Source organism: Orcinus orca, chromosome 4 (genome assembly GCF_937001465.1).
Source record: "Orcinus orca chromosome 4, mOrcOrc1.1, whole genome shotgun sequence".
NCBI classification, from domain to species: Eukaryota; Metazoa; Chordata; class Mammalia; order Artiodactyla; family Delphinidae; genus Orcinus; species Orcinus orca.
Window position 1 is genome coordinate 113,955,841 of NC_064562.1, and position 21,796 is coordinate 113,977,636.

Genomic DNA, 21,796 nt, shown 5'->3' on the forward strand with positions numbered 1-21,796 from the left:
TTGGATTTAAAAAAAATGAAAACTAGATTAGTCAAGCTTCTAATGATGTTTGACTCTGAATGTCAAATAGATTAGCTTTTTATGGTTTATAGATATATCTAAAGTTAGTGGAGAATGGGAAGTTTTTATGCATTTCAGAGTAAATAATAATAAAACATTCAATTAATACATTTTTTTCACTTAAAAATTAGGGGAATGTAATGTTTATGGGTTAGACTTAATTTTACCTTACTTTAAATCATTAAAAAATTTATTGTTTGATTTATAGAAAATTTAAATTTATTAATATAAAATTATTATATAAAAATTAGTGTTGATATGACAGTCACATAATATAAAATTAACAATTTTTACAGTATATAACCAGTGCTATATAGTACATTCATAATGTTGTGTGACCATCCTGTCAAATCATTTCTTTACAGTGTATGTTTTATGCTATTACATAGCTGCTTAAAGTCAGCAGACATTAATGGGCAAATTTGTAGAAATTTAAAAAAATTCCATCATTTTTGAGGATACTTGAGTTTAGTGAAATGTCTGTTCTTTTCTAATGTACTTCACATCTTGGGAGAAAGAGAATGTCACATGAGATTTCTGTTTCGAAGGTACATGTTGATTTTTTTCTCTTTTGACAGTGTCTTACATTGTTTATACTTTACAATCTCTGTAAATCATATACCCTGTTTTATTAAAAAACAATGTAATAAAGTATTTCTAGGAATTTCATGAACATTTTCATGAAATTGTCCCAGGAAAGTAGGAATTTTGAGATGATAAAATGAGTTGTCATAAATTTTCTCTGCTTTCCAGAGATTCTAAATTAAATGCTATGTAAAATGCAGTTAAGTACATATGCCACTAGTTTCTTTTGTTAAAATACATGTAAATTTTTTACCCAGGCCAGAGAAGCTCAGACTACAGTTCACTACCATAAATTGGGAGAAACGTTACTTTTAAAAAAACAGTGCTTTCATAAACATTTTAATAGCTTTTAATAATTTTATATAATTACATAACTATTCTTCAAAGTAGATCTATACTGTTTCTAGAGTTGTTGTAGATGCTGTACATTGCCCATCTCACGAATACTTTGGATTTTTGTGCACATGCTACATGACAGAAATCCTTGAGAAGTGTTTTGACAAGCTGTTTTGAGGACATCAGTATAATGTCTTATTTAGCATTTTGTTTTAGGTTCTCTAACTTATGTAATGTGTATGGAAAGAATTATCTTACACATATCTGGGCTATTAAGCTATGTGAATTCATTTTTCTAAAGCATTTCTTATCCAGGAAGAAGCTTATTTGTAGGCTGGAATTAACTTAGCTTCAAATAAAACTGACTATTTTACCCTCTTCACTTTTTCCCCACCAGTTGCATTAAATTTTAGTGATAGTATATTGAATAGTGTTGGTTGAAACAATATTGAATAGACACCGAAGAAAGAATTAGTGAGGTATTTTGTCAGAAACTAGTTATAAGAATTGAAGTATGTCCCAGTTAAATTCCCAGAGTTTAAATTAACTTAAAATTTTCTAGGAGTCTTCAGAAAGATGTTATAGGCTATTTTTCATAGTGGTTACAAGCAAACACACAGTACATAGTGTTTAGTGCCCTGTAACCTGTGGCTAACAGAGGCTAATAACAAGCCTCAGAGAAGGACTGGATGTTTCATTTTTGTAGCTCTTTCCGTCCTGGAATCTAAGTGGTTTGCAAACACTGCCCTACTGAGTATAAACTCAATGAAGTGTACTCATTTGTGAGGTAGAACATAACTACTATTGTGTACCAGTGCCCCACACAGATGAGCCACCCTGTTAACCACCAACAAAAGCCTGTGGTGCCAGTATGACAACTGGGGAGAGAGCATATCTCAAAGTTGGACTCCCTGAGACTCTCTGCTGTCTTTTACCATGAATTTTTTCATTGGATATTTGTCAACTTATAACTTATTATATTTACAGACCTCTCTTGCATTAGTGTTCCTTCTTACAGGTTGTACTTATACAGCAAAGTACAGTATATGTTGTTATGACTATTGTATAATCTATATGATTTAATTCATTTCTATATATAATTAAAAACTAAAGTAGATTATTTGTTGTACAAATCAAGGAGAAAAAAATACCTGTATTTTGGAAATGGGTAACTTTCACTAAATTGTATGTACTGTATCTGTTAAATTTTAGAACTAAATTTTGAAATACCTTATAATACTGTTAAGTGTTGCCACAGTGTTTGTTCCTTCAAGACTGCTGTCAGTTATTCCTTTGAAAATGGTATCCATTTGGTTTACTGACTCATCATGCTTACTAGATATGGTGATAAGTGAAATAGATGAAAACAAAGTACTATATAATATTATGTAATATTTACTAAAAGTCTTAAGGTTTATAAAGAGAAGCGGTGGTAATATCTTTTGGCAGTTGTGGGGGCGAGGTGGGGAAAGCGAAGTTAAGGCATAGAAGATGGAGGAAATTTTTGTGAAGAATTCAAAGATGTAGAAGGATTTATTAAACTTGAAGTCTCATTTCCAAAAGTCATGGCAGAAAGGTTTAGAAAGAGGAGCAGGTGGAGGGTAAATTAGGAAGAGGAAGCACAGGACAGTATGGGGATGAAGACATAGCAGAAGGATAAATGGTGGATAGGTGATAAAAGAGGGTATCAGGGACATGAGATATGGTGGTGGGTTTGGATGGCCACAAGATTGCCAAGAAACAGTTATTTCCAGCAGTTCCCCGTAGATTCTTCTTAGACTTGAGTTGTTGCCAAGATGTGTTGCATTTCCGAGGGAGTTGTACTTTCTGATAGTTTTTTGAAAGGAATCAGAAGAAAACTGGATTGATTGATGGGGTGAGAGACTCAGGGGTTTGAGGGTACTTATATTATAGGCTCCCAAAGAGATGAGTACTTAGAGGTCTGGCTTTGGTGTGCTGAAGCTGGTGGGTAGAGGCCCTGGGAGTCCATGGCAGCTTGTATGAGTTTTGGTAGTTTGTGTGTTTCAAAGAAGTGGTTCATTTCATCTTTGTTTTCAAATTTTGGGCTATGGAGTTGTTCATATTATTCCTTCATTATTTTTTTAATGTCTGTGGGAATCAGTAGTCATGACCCCTCATTAATTTGTGCCTTCTCTTTCTTTATCTTTCTGTCTCTCTGACTCTGTCTCTGTCTCTCTTTTTGGTTAATCTGGATAGAGGTTACCAACTTTTGGTTTTTATTAATTTTCTCTGTTGTTTTCCTCTTTCCAGTTTCATTGATCTCTGCTCTAATTTTTATTATTACTATTTTTTTCTGCTTGCAGGAAGTTTAAATTGCCCTTCTTCTTCAGTTTTCTAAAGTGGAAGCTTAGATTTTTGATGTTTCTTCTCTTCTGATATATTCATTCAGTGCTCTACATTTTCCTCGAAGTACTGTTTTGCTGTATCTTCAAGTTTTGATAGGTTGTATTTTATTTAAGATATTTTAAACTTCTCTTGAGGCTTCTTTTTCGACCCAGGTGTTATTAGAAGTATGTTGTTTAATTTCAAAATATTTTGAGTTTTTCCAGCTTTTTCTATTATTGATTTCTGATAATTCCATTGTAATCTAAGAACATGCTTGGTATGATTTCTATTCTTATAAATTTGTCAAGGTGTGTTTTATGGTCCAGAATGTAGTCTATCTGGTGAATGTTTCATATGAGCTTGAGAAGAGGGTACATTTTAATGTTGTTGGATGGACTGTTTTATAAATGTCAATTAGATGAAGCTGATTGTTACTGCTGTTCAGGTCAACTTACTGATTTTCTGCTTGCTTGATACATCAATTAATGAAAAAGGGGTGTTGAAATCTCCAACTATATTAGTGGATCTGTGGATTTTGAATTCCTTCAAGTTCTATCAGTTTTGGGCTCCATATTTTGATACTCTGTTATTAAGTGTATATACACAAAGGATTGTTATGTTTTCTTGGAAAATTAACCCCTTTACCATTATGCCAATCTTTATACCTCATGATTTCCCTTATTCTGAAGTCTGCTTTGTCTGAAATTAATATAGCTACTCCAGCTTTCTTTTCACTTCTTTTAGCATGGTATTTCTTTATCCCTTAACTTTTAACCTGTGTCTTTATATTTAAAGCGTGTTTCCTGTAGGCAACATATAGTTGAGTCTCGGTTTTTCATCCACTCTGACAATATTTTTTAATTGGTATATTTGGACCATTCACACTTAAAGTGATTATTGATATAGTTGGATTCATATCTTTCATGTTTGTTTTCTGATCCTTGTGCTTGCTTCCCTCCCCCCCCCCTTTCTTTTCTGGTTTTTTGAGCATTTTATCTCTTAGTCTGTCAATTATACTAAAACTTTGTTTTTTAAGCAATTGCCCTAGAGTTTGCAATATACATCTTATACTAATCTAAGTCCACCTTCATATGATACTACATTGCTTCCTGTGTAGTTCATAAAATATTTCATAAAAGAATATTCTCAGTTCATCCCTCCTGTCCCTGATGGCATCACTGTCATTCATTTCTCTTTTCCATATGCTATAATCACTCAATACCTTGTTACTGTTATTAAATATTTATATTTTAGATTAATTAAGAATAAGAAAAATTAATGATTTTCTTTTACCTTTTCTTGTTCTGTCTCTGATACGCTTCCTTTCTTTATGTAGAACTGAGTTTCTGACCTGTATCATTTCCTTCTTCTTGAAGAACCTCTTTTAACGTTTCTTCCAGAGAAGGTCTTCTGGCTATGAATTCCCTCAGTTTTTGTTTATCTGAGAAAGTCTTTATTCCTCCTTACTTAGAAAAGGATTTTTTACGTCTAGAATTTTAGATTGGTCCTTTTCTTAAACACCTTAAAAATTTCACTTCATTCTTTTCTTACTTGCTTAGTTTCCCATGAGAAATTCTCTATAATTCTTATCCTTGTTGGTCTATAGATAGGGTATTCCCTCCCTCCCCTTGGCTTCTACCCCCTACCTTTTCTCAAGATTTTCTCTTTGTGTTTTGTTTTATGGAGTTTAAGTATATGATGTCTAGGTGTAGATGTTTTGGTATTTATCCTACTTGATGTTCTCTGAGATTCCTGGATCTGTGGATGGTGTCTAATTAATTTCGGCAATTTCTTGGCCATTATTACTTCAGATATTTCTTAAGTTCCATTTTCTCTTCTCCTTCTGGTATTCCAGTTCCATGTGTCATATACATTCAGAATTGTCCCATAGTTCTTTTGTATTCTATTTTATTCATTCTTTTTTCTCTTTACATTTCAGTTTTGAAAGTTTCTAAGTCTTATCCTAAAGCTGGCTGTTTCTTTCCTAGGTTGTATCCAGTCTCCTGATGAGCTCATCAATGGCCTTATTTCTGTTATAGTATTTTTGATATCTAGCATTTCCTTTTTATTATTCATTAATGTTTCTATCTCTTTGTGTATATTACCCACCGTTCTTTCATGTTGTCTACCTTTTCCATTAGAATCTTTAAAATGTTAATTACATTTATTTTAAATTCCTGTTCTGATCACTCCAAAATCTGATTTGAATCTGATTCTAATGTTTGCTTTTTCTCTTCAAACTTCCTTTTAGTGTGCCTTTTAATTTTGTGTTGAAAACTAGACATGATGTATCGAGTAATAAGAACTCAAATAAATAGGCTTTTAGTGTGAGGTTTTATGTTAATTTGGTCAGAAGTTGGTCTGTGTTTAATGTTTGCTGAATCTTTAGATGGCAGAGCCATCAAATTCCTCTAATATCCTTGTGTTTTTCCTCCCCTGTCTTTTTGGGCATCTCAAAGAACTCTTCCTTAGTTGGAGTTTGTGTCTTACAGCTCTTTCAAATGTAATCTACTATTATACTGGAGCCCTATTGGTGTGTTAAAGTATGGAAGAGGGGAAACATTCTATACTCTTATGATTAAGTCACAGCCTTGTGTGACTTAAACATCTGTGTCCCTGGGCTGTGACCTTCTTAGGTATTTCTTAGCTTTTCTCATTTAGGTGAGACAGGATGACTAGAAGGGGCTGGAGTTGGAAAATGCCATTCTCTCATGTGGTAGAAGACTGTGAGATTTTTTCCTGGAGAGGATGCCATTTTACACATAATGCTCTAGGCATATTTTACAATGATTACTTTCTCTCTTCTCATGCCAGAGCCATGAGGGGATTTTTCTTGTCTCTTCACCATGAGGATCTTGTGGGGTTCCTAGAGGTAAAACACATGAAAGTCTGGGGGTATCCCAAAGACTGTGTCCCTCAGGAGTTTCTCATCTTCAAGCTAGCCCACACTCAGCCTCCAACAATTCATCAAAATGACCATTTAAATGTTTCTACTATTTACTGGCTCTAGTGGCTTTTGTTCCAGATAAGCAGATTTTGGCTGTGACTCTCTGGATTCACCCATCAGTCCGGATTTCAGGGTGGCAGTTTGCCCTGCAAACTCAACTCTCTGTTGTGTCCAAGAAAAGTCATGGATTTTCAGTTTGTCCAGCTATTTTCTTATTGTAAGAACAGATGTGATGACTTCCAAGCTCTTTACATGTCTGAGCTGAAACTGAAAGTCCTAGAACTTCTTTTGTATGTTAATGTCTTTGGTTTTCTCATTTCTCCTTCTCAGTTTTTAACCAGATGGGTGTAGGTCAAAACTGGTACAAAATTGTCATATTAGGAGCAAAGAATAAAAATCATAATTTTTGCATTAAATGGTATTGAGAAATGGATATATGAACTGATAGATGTTTGGGTTGGTAGATAGCTAGATTAATGAAAAGGTGTTTATCCTTCTATCTTTCTTATGATTCCTGGACAATTCATAGGTATTGCTGACTGAAGAATATTGGGATATATCAGTTTAGATGAGAAATTGGCAAACTTCCTTGAAAAACCAGATAGAAAATATTTTAGGTTTTGTAGGTCAGACTGTCTCTGCTGCAGCTGCTCAACTCTGCCATTATAGTGCAAAAGCAGCCATTGATAATACTTAAGTGAGTGTGACTATGTTTAAATAAAAGTTTATTTACAAATATAGGCTATGAGCTGGATTTGACCTGGGGGCCATAGTTTACCAACTCCTGGTCTAGATCAGTGATAGTTAATTTTTATTCTATAGCTCTGGTCTAGTACTGATTATCAAGAGATGCTGGCCATGTTTTATTTGCATATTCTATTATGTTCAGATATTGAACCATGTTGCGATGAATATTTTAATATATTAGTTAGAAGGGTTCTAAAAATTTTAAGGTTTAAGAGGCATCATAGGTCAAGGCTCAGTTTATGAGAGTGAAAACAATCTCACGTTTGCCCTGAAAATGTGATTCATATTTATTCAGAATAATAATAAAAAAGTTCCCAGTAAGTGTGTAGTTTGTTGGTTTTAAATTGTCTATTTTTATTACTTTACATAATCAGTTAGGCATGACAGGTATTATGAAAGTGAATGACAGAAGCATTGCCCAAGATCAGTAGATGGTAGAGCCAGGACTACAATCCAAAGGCAATCTGACTTCTAGGGCAGAGCTCTTTCAACATAATATATTGTATCACTCATGTCAACTGGAGGTGGAGTCAATAGATTGAATATTAGCTTTGTTCACAGGCTAATTCTGGGACATTATTCTTAATAAGAAAAGTAGGATTATGTTCATTATTTCAAATAATTCTGTGCTGGGCATTATTTCAAAGCATTTGGGAAGGCAGAAATAGATTTATAAATTACTAAAATAAATCAGACAAACAATTTTGCATAAAAATTATGGAATAATTAAGTTGAAAGGGATATAGAGTGTTTAATTCAATGATCTAACTTTAGAGGCAAATAACTTGAGACCCAGAGAAGCTAAGTGACTTGGGGGCCAGTGTAGTTTAATAAAAGAGCATGCAGTATATGTAAATTAAACCATCATGCTGTATGCCTTAAACTTGTACAGTGATGCATGTCAACTATTTCTTAATAAAACTGGAAGAAAAGAGCATAGTACTGGAAGTTCATAATAGTAGTAAGCTAGAGCCACATTGGGAGAGTCAGTTGTTAAATTTTCAGGAATTTTTGTGAGCCGGTTATTGAATATATTCATTATTAAAAATATATATAAAAACTCATAAATTATATTAAAAACAAAGATTTATATGATCAAAATGCATCACTTACTGATTATTTTACTATATATTTCTGTTGTTTACGCTCTTGAGGTTATTTATATCTAGTGTATCTGTATGGTGGAAGTGCTGTGTAGTGGTGTCCTACCCAACTCTGTTCAGTGAAGTGACATTGATAGCTTTAAAATGACCACGGGAGTATTTACACTATAGAAATTGGCAGATGCTACAAGTAACACTCTCTCATCCCTTCCCCACTGCTGCCATGCCTCACGCTGGTTAATTAATATTTACTAGCATATCATTGGCCATGACTTCTGTGTTATATACTTGTCTGTTTATGTGCCTGGCTTTGCTGCAAGACTGTGAGTTCCTTGAGGTTGTTCCTCATATCCCTGGTACCCAGCACAATGCTTGGCATATAGTTGGCAGACAAATTTTTGTAGACTGAATGGGTGGACTTTATATTCATTCAGTCCTCGATTCAAATCCTGGCTCCATGTGACTTTGTGTTTATTAGTAAAATGAGGATAATAATACCAGTCTTGCATGATTTTTGTGAGGATTAATGAAAAGATCCACATATCTGTCTGGTACATAGTAGGTGTAAAAAAGTAGTCAACATTTATGATTATAACTTAAGAAGAAGGAGACATAAATGCCATTAGGGCCAGCCTTAAATATGCAGAGAGCTTTGTATTAAGTATTTGACTACAAATTGGATGAGAATCAAGAATGTGGCAGTGTTATTTTTGTGAGTGTACATACTTCTTCTCCTTCCCACACAAAATAATGGGATATATTAAAAGGAATATGATATATAAGAGGCAGGAAGCAATCCCTCTGTTGTATTTGGCTTTGTTCAGGCTCTTATTACAGTATCATGTCCAGTTTTACATTGCTCATTTTAAAGAGGATGTCAAAAAACTATATGTAGCATGTCCTGGGAAGAACCAACAACTATGATTAAAGGGATAGAAAATAGGTCCTTTGAGGCAAGTTTAAGGAATTGAGTTTGTTTATTCTGGAAAGGAGATGGTGAAGGAGTTACTTAACTATTTTCAAGTACATGAAGGTTATTATAAGGAGGACACTCTCATGTTGTTCTGCAAATGCACAGAGGACCAAAAGAGGAAATCGACTTATTTCATTTAAAGAAAATTGTGTTAAACACTGAAATTGACTGTCAGGGGATGTCATGGAATCTCCATTTTTGAAAATATTTAAAAAGAGCAGCAGCAGATGGTTATTTATTGAAAGGTTTAAATGTTTGACCTCATGAAAGTGACAGGCAGAATTGTAGACCTTGAAGCTTTTTTCACCTCTATGATATGATTTTCTTACATTTTATTGAAACTTACCAAGCATATCCCAGATATCTCATTGGAAAACCACTTACAGTTTGAGAAAATTATTCTTTAGCTTGCATTGTATCTTAATTGCTGGATTTATCTTGAATGAAGACATTCAGTATTATCTGTCTGCTAATACCTAAATTGAAGTCAGATACAAACAGTCCACGTTTGTACTTTTTATACTCTATTCAACATATCTATTAACAGTGTTCATTATTAATATTTTTTAAAGTAGTATATTATAAATATTCTGTAACTCTTTTGCGACAGGGAATCCTCTTGGTATATGATATTACAAATTATCAAAGCTTTGAGAATTTAGAAGATTGGTATTCTGTGGTGAAGAAAGTGAGTGAGGAGTCTGAAACTCAGCCACTGGTTGCCTTGGTGGGCAATAAAAGTAAGTTATTAATGTTTATTTATATATAGGAAACTTTATTTGTCTATCCTGTAGTTTTTATTCCTAAAAAAAAATGATGTTTGGAAACATAAATAGATACTGTTTTCCTGGAGTGAGCAAGTTGAGGAGAAAATTCCTAAAGATGTGTACAGTCTTTTCAATAACAGTTTGATGCTTGATCTATCGTAACTGCTCTGCCACTTTGGCCAATTCCTTGTTAAGGTAAGTTCTGTTCTGCAGTGTGTGTGTGTTTTGGCTTCCTGTTGTCTAAGGAAGCAGTGTGGACTATTAAGAACAGCAACACAGCTGCAGATTTTATGATATTACACTGCAGCTTCAGCTCTGCCCCAGAGATTTTGAGAGATACATTTCATTAAATGATACCCTGTTCTAGGGAAGGAAGTAGTGTCTGCATGGAATTTTGTGTGCATTGTTCCTTGCTCTCAGCGCTCATAAACTTCCTTTTCTAAATTTTTGAGGTTTGTTCCTAAATATAGATTTTTTTTTTTTGAGAAAGAGTATATTGGGAGAGGAGTGGTGCTTGGTAAAAATGATGGATAAGTAATTTTTGAGATCTGTCTCTTGGGCTATGATATACAGCATATAAAAATTATAAGACTGAATTCAGTACAGGATTATTATTTGGTTCATAGTCCTGCAATGCATTTACCCTGGTAAAGGGGACCTTAATAAGAGTTTTCAAATATATAAGATATGATATTACCTAATCTTCTACAACCTATTTGAGGTCAGAAAAAGAGAAAATGAATTTAAATTATACCATGGAGGATTCAGGTCAGGCACTGTTTCCTGACTATAAGCTTTGTTAAATCAATACCCAAGTATACTACCAAGAGAATTATCTTCTCCAAAAGTCTTTAAAAATGCAGTGCATTTTTTTTGTCCATAATTGTTTAGGAAATAGTACTTCCTGAAGGACCAAGCCATGATTTCTTCATTATGTGGTTTTGCACACTTAGATGAACATTTAATAAATCCAAGCCTTACTTCAAAACCATTACAAAACAGGTGTGAATATCATTTCTCTGAAGAGTTAAAAATATAAATTTTATAATACTTTCTAGAAAACAGTATCACATATCACAAAATGGATGGCTTGGCTAAAAGAAACTTTTTTTTTTTTAAAGCTTTAGTTAAATTTTGCTCATCTATTTTTTAGATCTAATTGAGTGAATCAGATGCTTTTCAATTCATTGAAATCCCCCTTTACAAATCATAAGTTTTGATGAGCTTTGGTTCTGTTTCTGAGTGCAGCTTTTCATTTTAGGAGATAATTTGTTAGTCATTCGTCATGTCACCAAAGCATTGTTTTATATTATAGTTAGATTTGTGCTTTATTGGAGGTTTCCCGTCACCTTTTGGGAAATTATAGAGTAAGGGAGTGATGGGGGTTGGGATTTGTTTTCATTTCTTTCAGGATATAATCTAACTACATCTGGAGTAATGGTGTAGTGGTGCACAATTATATACATTATGTTATGTGTTTATGCTATCCTGTGAGGCCTCTGCCATTGGTCACTGTCTAAGACAGGATGTCAGGCTAGATGGGCTATTGGACTGTGCTGGTGATGCCATTCCTGGGTTTCAAAAACAAACATTTATATAATTATATGAATTTATGCACAAAACTGTTACAGTGTTATGTTTGAGATATAATTGCATGAAAGTCAAAAGAATTTTTTCACTTTTGGTTTAGCTCTAACCCCTTTCTTGTATTTATAATACTTTCTTTCAGAATATGATCATATAATAGAGTATGCAGACACACAGAATGTTACATGTGTAAAATTAAGTGATTAGAGATGAACATTTTCCTGGATATTATTTACTGCTCTCTGTCACCGGCCCAGTTTCATATGATCAATATGATCATGTAGTGAATGATCTTACAATTTGTGTTTACAAGTTGATGTTACATTATAGTAGTATGCACTCATTTTCTTTTTTGGGAATATATTAAAAAGCAAAGGCTTTTTTTTTGAGCAACACCAAACTAATTAAAGAGATTTTATTAAGAGTTTCTATATCAAGGGCCTCATGAAACATTGGAACGTTTTCCAAGTCAAGGAAGCAGCTCCCAGATTCAGAGAATGTTCTAGATGGCAAGGCTTTCACAGTTGTTTCATCTGACTTTTTTCATTCATCAGATGAGTGTTATATTTGTTCAATCTATTGTTTCTTTTTATTCCTCTTTTTCTGCTTTCTCTTGAGTTAATTGATCATTTATTATTACATTTTATTTCACCTATTAACTTATACATATTATATATTTATATATTATATTTTTAGTTGTTTCCTTAAGATGTTCACTATACAGCCTTAATTAGTCTACCTTCAAATAATAGTATATCTCTTCGTGTGTAGTATAAGGAACTTAAACATTAGTGTTTAATTACCTCCCGCCCCAATCCTTTGTGTTATTATTGTCAGATATATTTTTACATATTCTATAAATAATTTTTGCTTTAAACAGTCATTTAGCTTTTAAGAGCAATTAAAAATAAGAAAAAAAGGTACATTTTATTTTACATTTACTTATTACATTGCCAGCACTCTTTATTTATCTGTTTAGATCCAAGAGTCTGTTTGATAGCAGATTCTGCTTGAAGAACTTCCTTTAACATTTCTTTTAGAGTAGATCTATTGACAATGAATTTCCTCAATTAAAAGCAAAGACTTTAGATACTGGTTAAAGGCAAAGCAAAAGAAGCATGATGGGAAGACGTTTGAAGCTGAATTATTATGATCATTATCTATATACAGAGTCATCATCTGCCTAAATGATCTTTTAAAAATTCGTTATTCTGTCCTATTCTTTGCTTGAATAGAAAGCATATGTTGAAAAGAAATATGTGTAGGCTATGAAAATATTGGCAGCAGTAGCCAACTTTTAGCCAAAGTTTAGCAAAAAGATGGGATACAGAGAAAATTTCCATACAAAGAGTGTGTGAATTTGTTCCATAGTAAGAGCTTATAATTAGTAAGTTATAAAATCATGTACTTTTTATTAAAATATGGTAAACTCTCAGAAATTTGGGCTGAGGATTGAGAATAGTTTTAGGTAAAGATGAATTACAGGTTTATTTTTGTAAAAATTACATTTTATTATGGTTTAACTAGTGTAGGTTAATGATATAGGCAGCAGAGGAAGGGACTTGCTTTAATGAAATAGAATTGATAATTAGTAAGTTAATTATTTCAGTATATAATACTTAAAAGTATATAATATATTTGACCCTTGAACAACACAGGGGTTAGGGGCATAGTTCCTTCCTGCAGTCAAAAATCCACGTTTAACTTATAGTCATCCCTCTGTAAACTCTGTTCCTCCTTATTCACGGTTCTGCATCCATGGATTGAATCAACTTCGGATCATGTAGTACTGTAGTATTTACTATTGAAAAAAAAAATCTGCATGTAAGTGGACCTGCACAGTTCAAACCAGTGTTGTTCAAGGGTCAGCTGTACTTAAAACAAATTAATTTATTTTATTTTATATTCAATTCTAAAAGGTTATAAAACAGTAGTGTTATTTCTTTGTACTGTTTAAGATTTTAAATGAAGTATTGAGTCGTGGTTAAGATCAGAGGGTTTTAAATTTAGACAGACTTTGCTTACAAGCCCAATTTCTTCACTTATCGGCAGTGTAACATCAGACAAGTTATGTCTTTAAGTCTCAATTTCTTCATCTGGAAATGAGGATAATGGTTTCTGTCTGATAAAGTTGGTTTAAGGATTAAATGAACTATTACATAAAAACACTTGGAACACATCTCCTGTACACTGTAAGTGCTCAATAACTATTAGTTATTATTATTAATCATAATAGCCTTTTAAAAGCATGGACTATAGTTTCAGTTAGAAAGATCACAGGTTACAAATTAGTACAGTTGACATAGATATTTTACAAAAGTAGCCTGAAGAAAATGGTTCCTAGGGAATTCCTTGGTCACCATCTTATTCCTTGCTTTTTACCACGATACTTCTCATGCTGTGTGTTGGGTAGGGCAATTCATTCAGAAAACATTGTCGAGTGCCAGCTATGTGTATTCAGCTAGCCATTGTTAATTTGTGCAAAGGTTGAACCACAGAGAGTGCTTAAGGAGTGATTGGGACCTGCTAATCTGGGTCTTAATTTTATTCTTTTTCTCTACCATCTTCAAGTTTTCTAGGAATTTGACTTTCTTTTGCTTTGTCTGGTTGTTGGGATTAATAAATTATGTTCAAATTTCCATGGAAGGCCCTACTTTTCCCTAGTGAGGTAAAAAAATATTCCTGGTAGTAACTTTCAAAATGGGAAAGAGGGAGGATTCCCCTGGTGGCGCATTGGTTAAGAATCTGCCTGCCAATGCAGGGGACACGGGTTCAAGCTCTGGTCCGGGAAGATCCCACATGCTGCGGAGCAACTAAGCCTGTGTGCCACAACTACTGAGCCTGCACTCTAGAGCCTGTGAGCCACAACTGCTGAGCCCGCGTCCCACAGCTACTGAAGCCTGTGCACCTAGAACCCATGCTCCACAACAAAGAGAAGCCACCGCAATGAGAAGCCTGCGCACCACAACGAAGAGTAGCCCCCGCTCACCGCATCTAGAGAAAGCCTGTGCACAGCAACAAAGACCCAATGCAGCCAAAAAAATAAAAATAAAAAAATAAATAAATTTATTAAAAAAAAATGGGAAAGGGGTAAGTCATCTACTTATTCTGTGTGTTTTGTGGAAGTTCCATTGGAGTTTGATGATGTCTGCAGCTCCAAGTACAGTGCGTTGTCTGATCGGCTATGAATATAGCCACATAAGCACCTGGAAACAATTATATTAACCATCTAAGGCAACTTCTGCACCAGGCTTAATACCTGATTTCCTGGCCTTGAAGGTCTTGCTCTCCCAGCATCGGGGCACTCTCACTTGATCAGAGCCTGTGCTGCAGAACCTAGGGATTTTCAATATATGACCACTTATTACAGGCTTATTACAGGTGCACCTGACCATGGCCCAACACATAATCATCCACTCTCATGTGAACTATGGCACTAGCTTCCTAACTCTTCCACCTGCTCTTAGCTTTGATCTCCTAAATCCAGTTCCCAAATGGCAAATCATACTGTATGACTTCTCTCCTTAAAACCCTCTAGTGCTTTCTCATCACACTAGAATGAAATCCAAACTCCTTATCCAATTTCATCAAGCACAGGGTTATCTGGCTCCTACCTACATCTCAGACCTCATTTTCTACTAAATGCTCCCTTGTCCACTATATGTGTAAGGCACATTTGTCTTGGCTGGCTCCATTTTGTCATTTGGATCTCATCTTAAATGTCATCTCCTCAGAGTTACCTTCTTTGACCACTCAAATCTAAACGAGTCATCAAGTCCCTTTTTGTCAGGACGTTCTGTTTCAGTTATTTGCATAGTCTCATTGTCATCTGATATCATTTCTTGTTTGTTTCTTGTCTGTCTAAGCTCTGTGAAAGCTAGGGACCTCATCACTTAGAACAATCTCTGAATGAATGAATACCAAATGAGTGAATAAAAGCCTTTTCAGGAAGACTCTCTTGAAATTAAAAGTGTATATGGCCTGGGATATGTTATTCAGGGAAAATGGTTTTCTTAATAAGTAGGTAACAGAGAACTTATTAGATGGCCTTCAGGCCCAACTGGCCTAGTGAATTCCACTCTGGTGAATAATGTCAGAGTTTCTTAAGAAACACATTGAAGTTATATTATGCTGGGTCATGTTAGAGATAAAATGTCATAGATTTTATATCATGACTTTAGGTTAAATAAATCTAAAAAAATTAAGAATTTTGCTTCATTTTCTTGTGACTTTTACATACTGGTAGAAACTTACACTTTCAACTTTTTATTTACAAATTTTAAATTTGTGTGTTTAATTTAAAAATCAGAGTCTGCACTCAAATACACGTTTAGTTTTTCTTTTAGTGTTTCAGGGAAAGTTCAGATTAAAATGAAATGAACACTCAGGAATATTAATTTTTTAAAGATTAATTTTATATTCAATCCATGTTTTATAACCACATGGCATTTTAATTTGTCATTTTGTTATTTTCTATCTTTAAGCTGTTATGTTTTCCTACTATCTGATCCATCACCTAGTTTCTCCCCTGACTAGCTAACATTCTCAGTTGGATAGATTGTAAACAGAAATTAACAGGGTTGCATAGGAGCTGCCCCCTTCCTGATTTATAGCATCTTAGTTAGTGGAGGGGTGGTGGTTATCAGTAACTTGTATTGGGAGTAGGAATTATCATGCTCCAGTATAGAGTGGATGGATGAATGATTTCTACTCTTAAAGATATTAAACAGATCCTTTCCCAAATAAAGACTAATAACTCAGATTTTTAAACAATCTTCATGACAGATGAGGGCATAGAGAAGAGTGCATCAACACTAATTAACAATGTTGAGTGTATATTCTTCTTAACAGTGATTGATTGTTCTTGGAGTACTATCTCTGCCCAGGAAGTGATGTTTTACACTGTGAGGTTCAAAGGTTACATTTTAATGTACCCTGTAAGTTGTGTTCCCTGAACTCCATGGAAATGTATTAGTAAAACAAGTAAATTTTAAGTTGAAAATTTTACTGATGCTCTCAGTAAAGTTATCACAAGGCTTTTAAAGACTCTTCTTTATTCTTCATAATAGATGAGTATAAGAGATGGCTTTATGTCCGACTTTAAGAACTTTATGGGAATTTACATGAAAGTACTTACCTATACTGCGACTTTTTGAGTTTTCAAAAATTCTTATTGTATCTGGAGAGTGGAAATGTGAAACTATGAAGTAAGTAACATTTACTTTGATTCCTGTTTTGAAGGATTCATATCAACTTCTATAAAAGTGAGCAAGTGAGTCATTATTACCAGTTTGTTTAAAAGAGTTTACAATTTATAAAGCATAAACAAAAACTCTTTTGGGGATTTGAAAAGTTCATTCTGTTTATACAGTCTAAATTATAACATTCTGCCCCTTACCCATTTACTTTAATATGGTTCTTTTTGTTCTGGTGATAGTAATCCCAAAAGTATCAGACCCAAGTGTCTTTTTCAGATGGACCTAATGTTTCTGTTGCTTCATTTTTTTTTTCTTTTTGCTTTTTCCTCTCTTTATATATAAATTTGTCAAATAGAGCTATGACTATTTACATACTGGAGGATGCTGGTAGCATCTTATTCTGTTACGGATAGCATCAGTGCTCTGTATACTGAGTGCGAGAGTATTTTAATACGTACGCTTACAGCTGTTCTCTTATGTGGTATTTCACACTCCTACTGTACTTTAAGAACACTGATAGTATTTCAAGTTTAATTGGTTGAGTAGTTTTATCAAATTAAACGCATAAGCTTGCATTCACATTGGTGTTGTGACTGATACATTGGGGAAGAAAATGTCAAATAAGTGCTTTTTCATAATACTAATCAGAAACTATTTTTCACCTGACAGTTGTTGCAGTGATGTTATTATGTCATTTCATAGTTACTTTTTTTTAGTTGGCCTACTTTAAACCATTTTGGCAATATTACAGTTTACTTAGCTTGAGAAGTTTAAGGATTTTGTGGTTTTGTTTTGTTTGTTTTGGGGGAATTGTGTAAGCATTTCGATCATAGCAATCTGTTTATATGATTTCTGTCTGTCTTTCATTGTCATGATAGAGAAAGTGTATTAAATGCTAAAGAAAACATAATCCACCTGTTGTTTCTTTTATGATGACTCTCTGATTTTAAATTTTAGAAGAAATTAAAAATTAAAAAAGAATACAGCTATAAAAACTTTTTGTGAAAAGATTTGAGATTTTTATTAATGTAATTTAAGCCCCTTTAATGATTTACTTTATATTTGCTGTGATTGTTTAATAAATCCAATATAGATTAAAAGAACACTATAGTGGGGATCAGAAAACTTTGTCCTGCTACTCTCATTTTATCTAGCTACATTACCCTGGCAATTTATTTAATCACTTAAGATGATCCTCATGTATAAAATAAGGGGATTGTACTAGGCAATCATGAGCACCTTCTATTCCTAAAATATGATGACCCAAACTATGTTTAGTTGTAAGTCTGATTAATTGAACATATTTGTTGCCATACAATTTTAAGAGAGTTTAACTTTTCATGTGATTGAAATCCTGTCTTCTTATCTTTGCAGAGATGATTTCTTAGGCTCATTTTATCATTCAGTTATTAGATTATTAAGTATCCATTTTCTATATACATGAATAGGTGCATATACCTAATAACAATAAATATAACCAAGATTTATTGAATTCTTAGTATTTGCCAGGCACACCCTGGAAATATGACCAACTTTCAAGTGATTTTGGGACTCTAAAAATAGCATTTCTTTTTTTTCTTTGACGTATAGTTGATTTACAATATTATGTTAGTTTAGGGTAAACAACATCATGAGTCAATATTTTTATAGATTAAACTCCATTTAAAGTTATAAAGTATTGGCTATATTCCCTATGCTGTACAATATATCCTTGTAGCTTATTTCTTTTATACATAATAGTTTGTACCTTTTAAGCCCCTACCCTATCTTGCCCCTCTTCCCTTCCCTCTCTTTACTGGTAGTGACTAGTTTGATCTCTATAATGTTCTGAAAAAGTCACCTTTTTTAGAGCAGAGTTTTTTATTTTATTTTTTTACTGTTTGGAATTATGTAGGTGTTCTGTAACTAAAGCTCCATGAAGGCAGAGACTGTCTACCTTGTTCACTGCTGTGTCTCTAGTATCAAGCTCAGTCCCTGGCACACAGAAGATACTCAATAAATACTTGCTATGAATGACTAGAAAATTATTAATTCTCTACCTTAGTAAAAGATGAAACTATGGAAATTTTGAGATGATAAAGAGAAAATAATACTGTTTTTTTTCCTAGCTTTTGTAATACTGTGAGGCTAGGTTTTTCATCTGGAAGAGGCATATAATAACAGCCTCACTTGGTGCTTATGAGTTACTACTACATAAGATCATGTAAAATGCCTCTGACATTACACACATAGTTCTTTTGAAAAGGAAACTCTTAGCCCTCATCGCTTAATTTTCATTCAAAATTTTAATTTTAAAAAGATGAGAAGTGGTATTTTCCCTTATGGATATTTATTTTATAGTGTGTTCTAGCACCTTAATATCTTTAATATAGAGACAGTGTAGAGTAGTGGTCAAGGACACAGACTTCTAAGTAAGACCACTTAGTTTCAGATATGGGCTCACTTATTTAAATGTGTGACCATGGTAAGGTACTCACCCTCTTTGTACCTTAGTTTTGTCATCTGTAAAATGGAAATAACAATAGCACCTACCTTATAAGGAGGTCGTTATAAAAATTAAATATATATAAAGCTCCTAAAACCGTGCCTGGTATATATAGGTGCTGTATGTGTTAGTTGTTATTATTGTATTTCCCACTCTTTCTCCAGATCCTCTCTTCTCGTTATGGGTACTGGGAGGAGGTATTGCCAAGTCTCGTATATTTTTAATTTAAGGATTTAAAAATCAAAAACATTAAAGATTTTGTGGAATGTCTTTGAAATACATAAAAAATGATTAAAATTTTGGTTATAATTATTGTTTGGAAGCCACCCGTCACTTAACTTGTAGTTTAGAAGTATATTTTTCTGAAAAAATATTTAAATTCTATTAATGGAGGTGATATAATTTTGATATTCAATCTGAATGGTGAAAGCTGGTGTACAGTTGCCATGAATTTTTATCTCAAGTTTATTTTGCTTTTGTAGACATGTGTCTAATAAAAAAAAAGATGCTGCATAAACCATCGTTGGAGTTTGAATGTACTTCTGTTTTTGGTTGAGGTATAAATGTTATTTCTGGCTGTGTCCTTCATACTTAGTTCTTCTTACAACAAATGGAAAGGCCTTAATTGTACCTAAGGGAATAGTTAATCCACAGTGGACATATGGTGGACAAAAGCCGAGTCTAGTAAATGAAATAAAATTATAAATGGTAAAGATTTGAATGCTTACAAAGTCTGGCAGCTATAAAAGATAGTGTATTGTTTGAGATTAGCAAATTTTCTCTGAAGCATGATAGTAATAATTCTTTTCTTGGTGTGTTTTTGTTGTATATTTATATGTAAATTCGACTGAAAGACTTACTCTCAACTTATGTATAAAGCATATTTGTCTTTTTTTTTTATTGTTCATTAAGCTTTGTGATGTGACTTTGACGTCAGTAATAAAGGCTGATGATATCACATTTTTGGAAAGTTACTGCTCTTTTGATTGGGGGCAGTTAATTAGCATTAACCCAGAACAGCTTTTGGGCTTTATGGATTTGAGCATTATATGTGGTTGCACTGCTCCAGCAAAAGGTTAAGTATTAATGGAAAATGGTCACAGCCCTTTTACTTAAAGAAAACATGTTACTTGTAAGTTTTCTTTTGATTTTACTTTTACAGTTACATTGAATGTCTTCATTCATTTAGCCATCCATAAAGCAAATATTGTTGCACATGCGGTGGATAATAAGTCTTTTTAGGACTACTTGTGTGGCATGTCACAGATCATTAACTGCAAGTAACCACCTGACTTGAGGGAAGCCTGGAAGCATCATTATAGTGAAATAAGCTTTTATTTAGGTATCACTGCAGCACATTGATTTATTGAAATGTCACCAATTGCTACTGTGAAAATATATTCTCATTATCATTCAGGGAATGGTAAAAATTAACCACTGTATACTGTAAAAGATATATATTGCTAACAGTGGAAAAAATAAGAATAAATATTATGGTCTGTATTTTTCTAATAATTAAAGAATTAATTAGATGATTAATTAGGCTAAATTAGGTAATTCTTGTAGGATGTTTTCACATCTATGTGTGATTCTATACACGTGTTAAAGGCGTGTTCTCAGTTCTTTCTAATTTGAAATACCTTAAAATTAACCAGCATAGAAAGATAATAGCAAACTTAATATAACTATTGTATTTAAGACAGTCAAACCATAAAGCAATAAGCTCTTTCTGTGAGCACATGGCTGCTTCCTAGGCACATATATTATGAATCCAGCCTTCAGGAAACTTGTCTTTTTGTGGAAGTAAGATTAACATAATGGACAAAAGGTACAAAAGAAAAACAACATATAGTTTAGCACTACTGTTTCAATGAGAGGGAAAAGATTAAGAGGAATGTAGACCTCAAACTGAGTTTTTGCAAAACTGGTAGGGTTTGGATACATCTTGTTATAGGTAAGTCTTGAGCCAATTCAGGGGTATCTCTGCATTTGGAATTTAATGTTGGCTTTTAAAATTTTTTTTAATTTATTTTTTATTGGAATATAGTTGATGTACATTGTTCTGTTAGTTTCAGGTGTATAGCAAAGTGAATCAGTTTTACATATATCCACTTTTTTTGATTCTTTACCCATATAGGTCATTACAGGGATTGAGTAGAGTTCCCTGTGCTATACAGTAGGTCCTTATTAGTTATCTATTTTATATATAGTAGTGTGTATCTATTTGTAGTGAAAGAGATGGATCTAGAGTCTGTCATACAGAGTGAAGTAAGTCAGAAAGAGAAAAACAAATACCATATGCTATCACATATATATGGAATCTAAAAAAAAAAAAAAAGGTTCTGAAGAACCTAGGGGCAGGACAGGAATAAAGATGCAGACATAGAGAACGGATTTGAGGACATGGGGGAAAGGGGAAGCTGGGACGAAGTGAGAGAGGAGCATTGACATATATACACTACCAAATGTAAAATGGATGGCTAGTGAGAGGCTGCTGTGTAGCACAGGGAGATCAGCTCGATGCTTTGTGACAACCTAGAGGGGTGGGATACGGAGGGTGGGAGGGAGGCTTAAGAGGGAGGGGATATGGGGATATATGTATACATGTAGCTGATTCACTTTGTTGTACAGCAGAAACTAACACAACATTGTAATGCAATTA

General features: G+C 33.5%; 1 protein-coding gene across 4 annotated transcripts in view; it reads left to right on the top strand.

Moving 5' to 3' along the window:
• Window positions 1–21,796, top strand: part of RAB28 (RAB28, member RAS oncogene family) — a 94,293-nt gene that overhangs the window by 12,093 nt on the left and 60,404 nt on the right. For all 4 annotated transcript variants that reach the window (XR_004478520.2, XM_049708838.1, XM_004282539.2 and 1 more), the window contains exon 4: window positions 9,708–9,837. Coding sequence is in view for 3 of the 4 variants with exons in the window: in XM_049708838.1 (XP_049564795.1) it covers window positions 9,708–9,837 (130 nt within the window). In the remaining variant the exon portion in view is untranslated. The remainder of the gene's footprint in view (window positions 1–9,707; window positions 9,838–21,796) is intronic.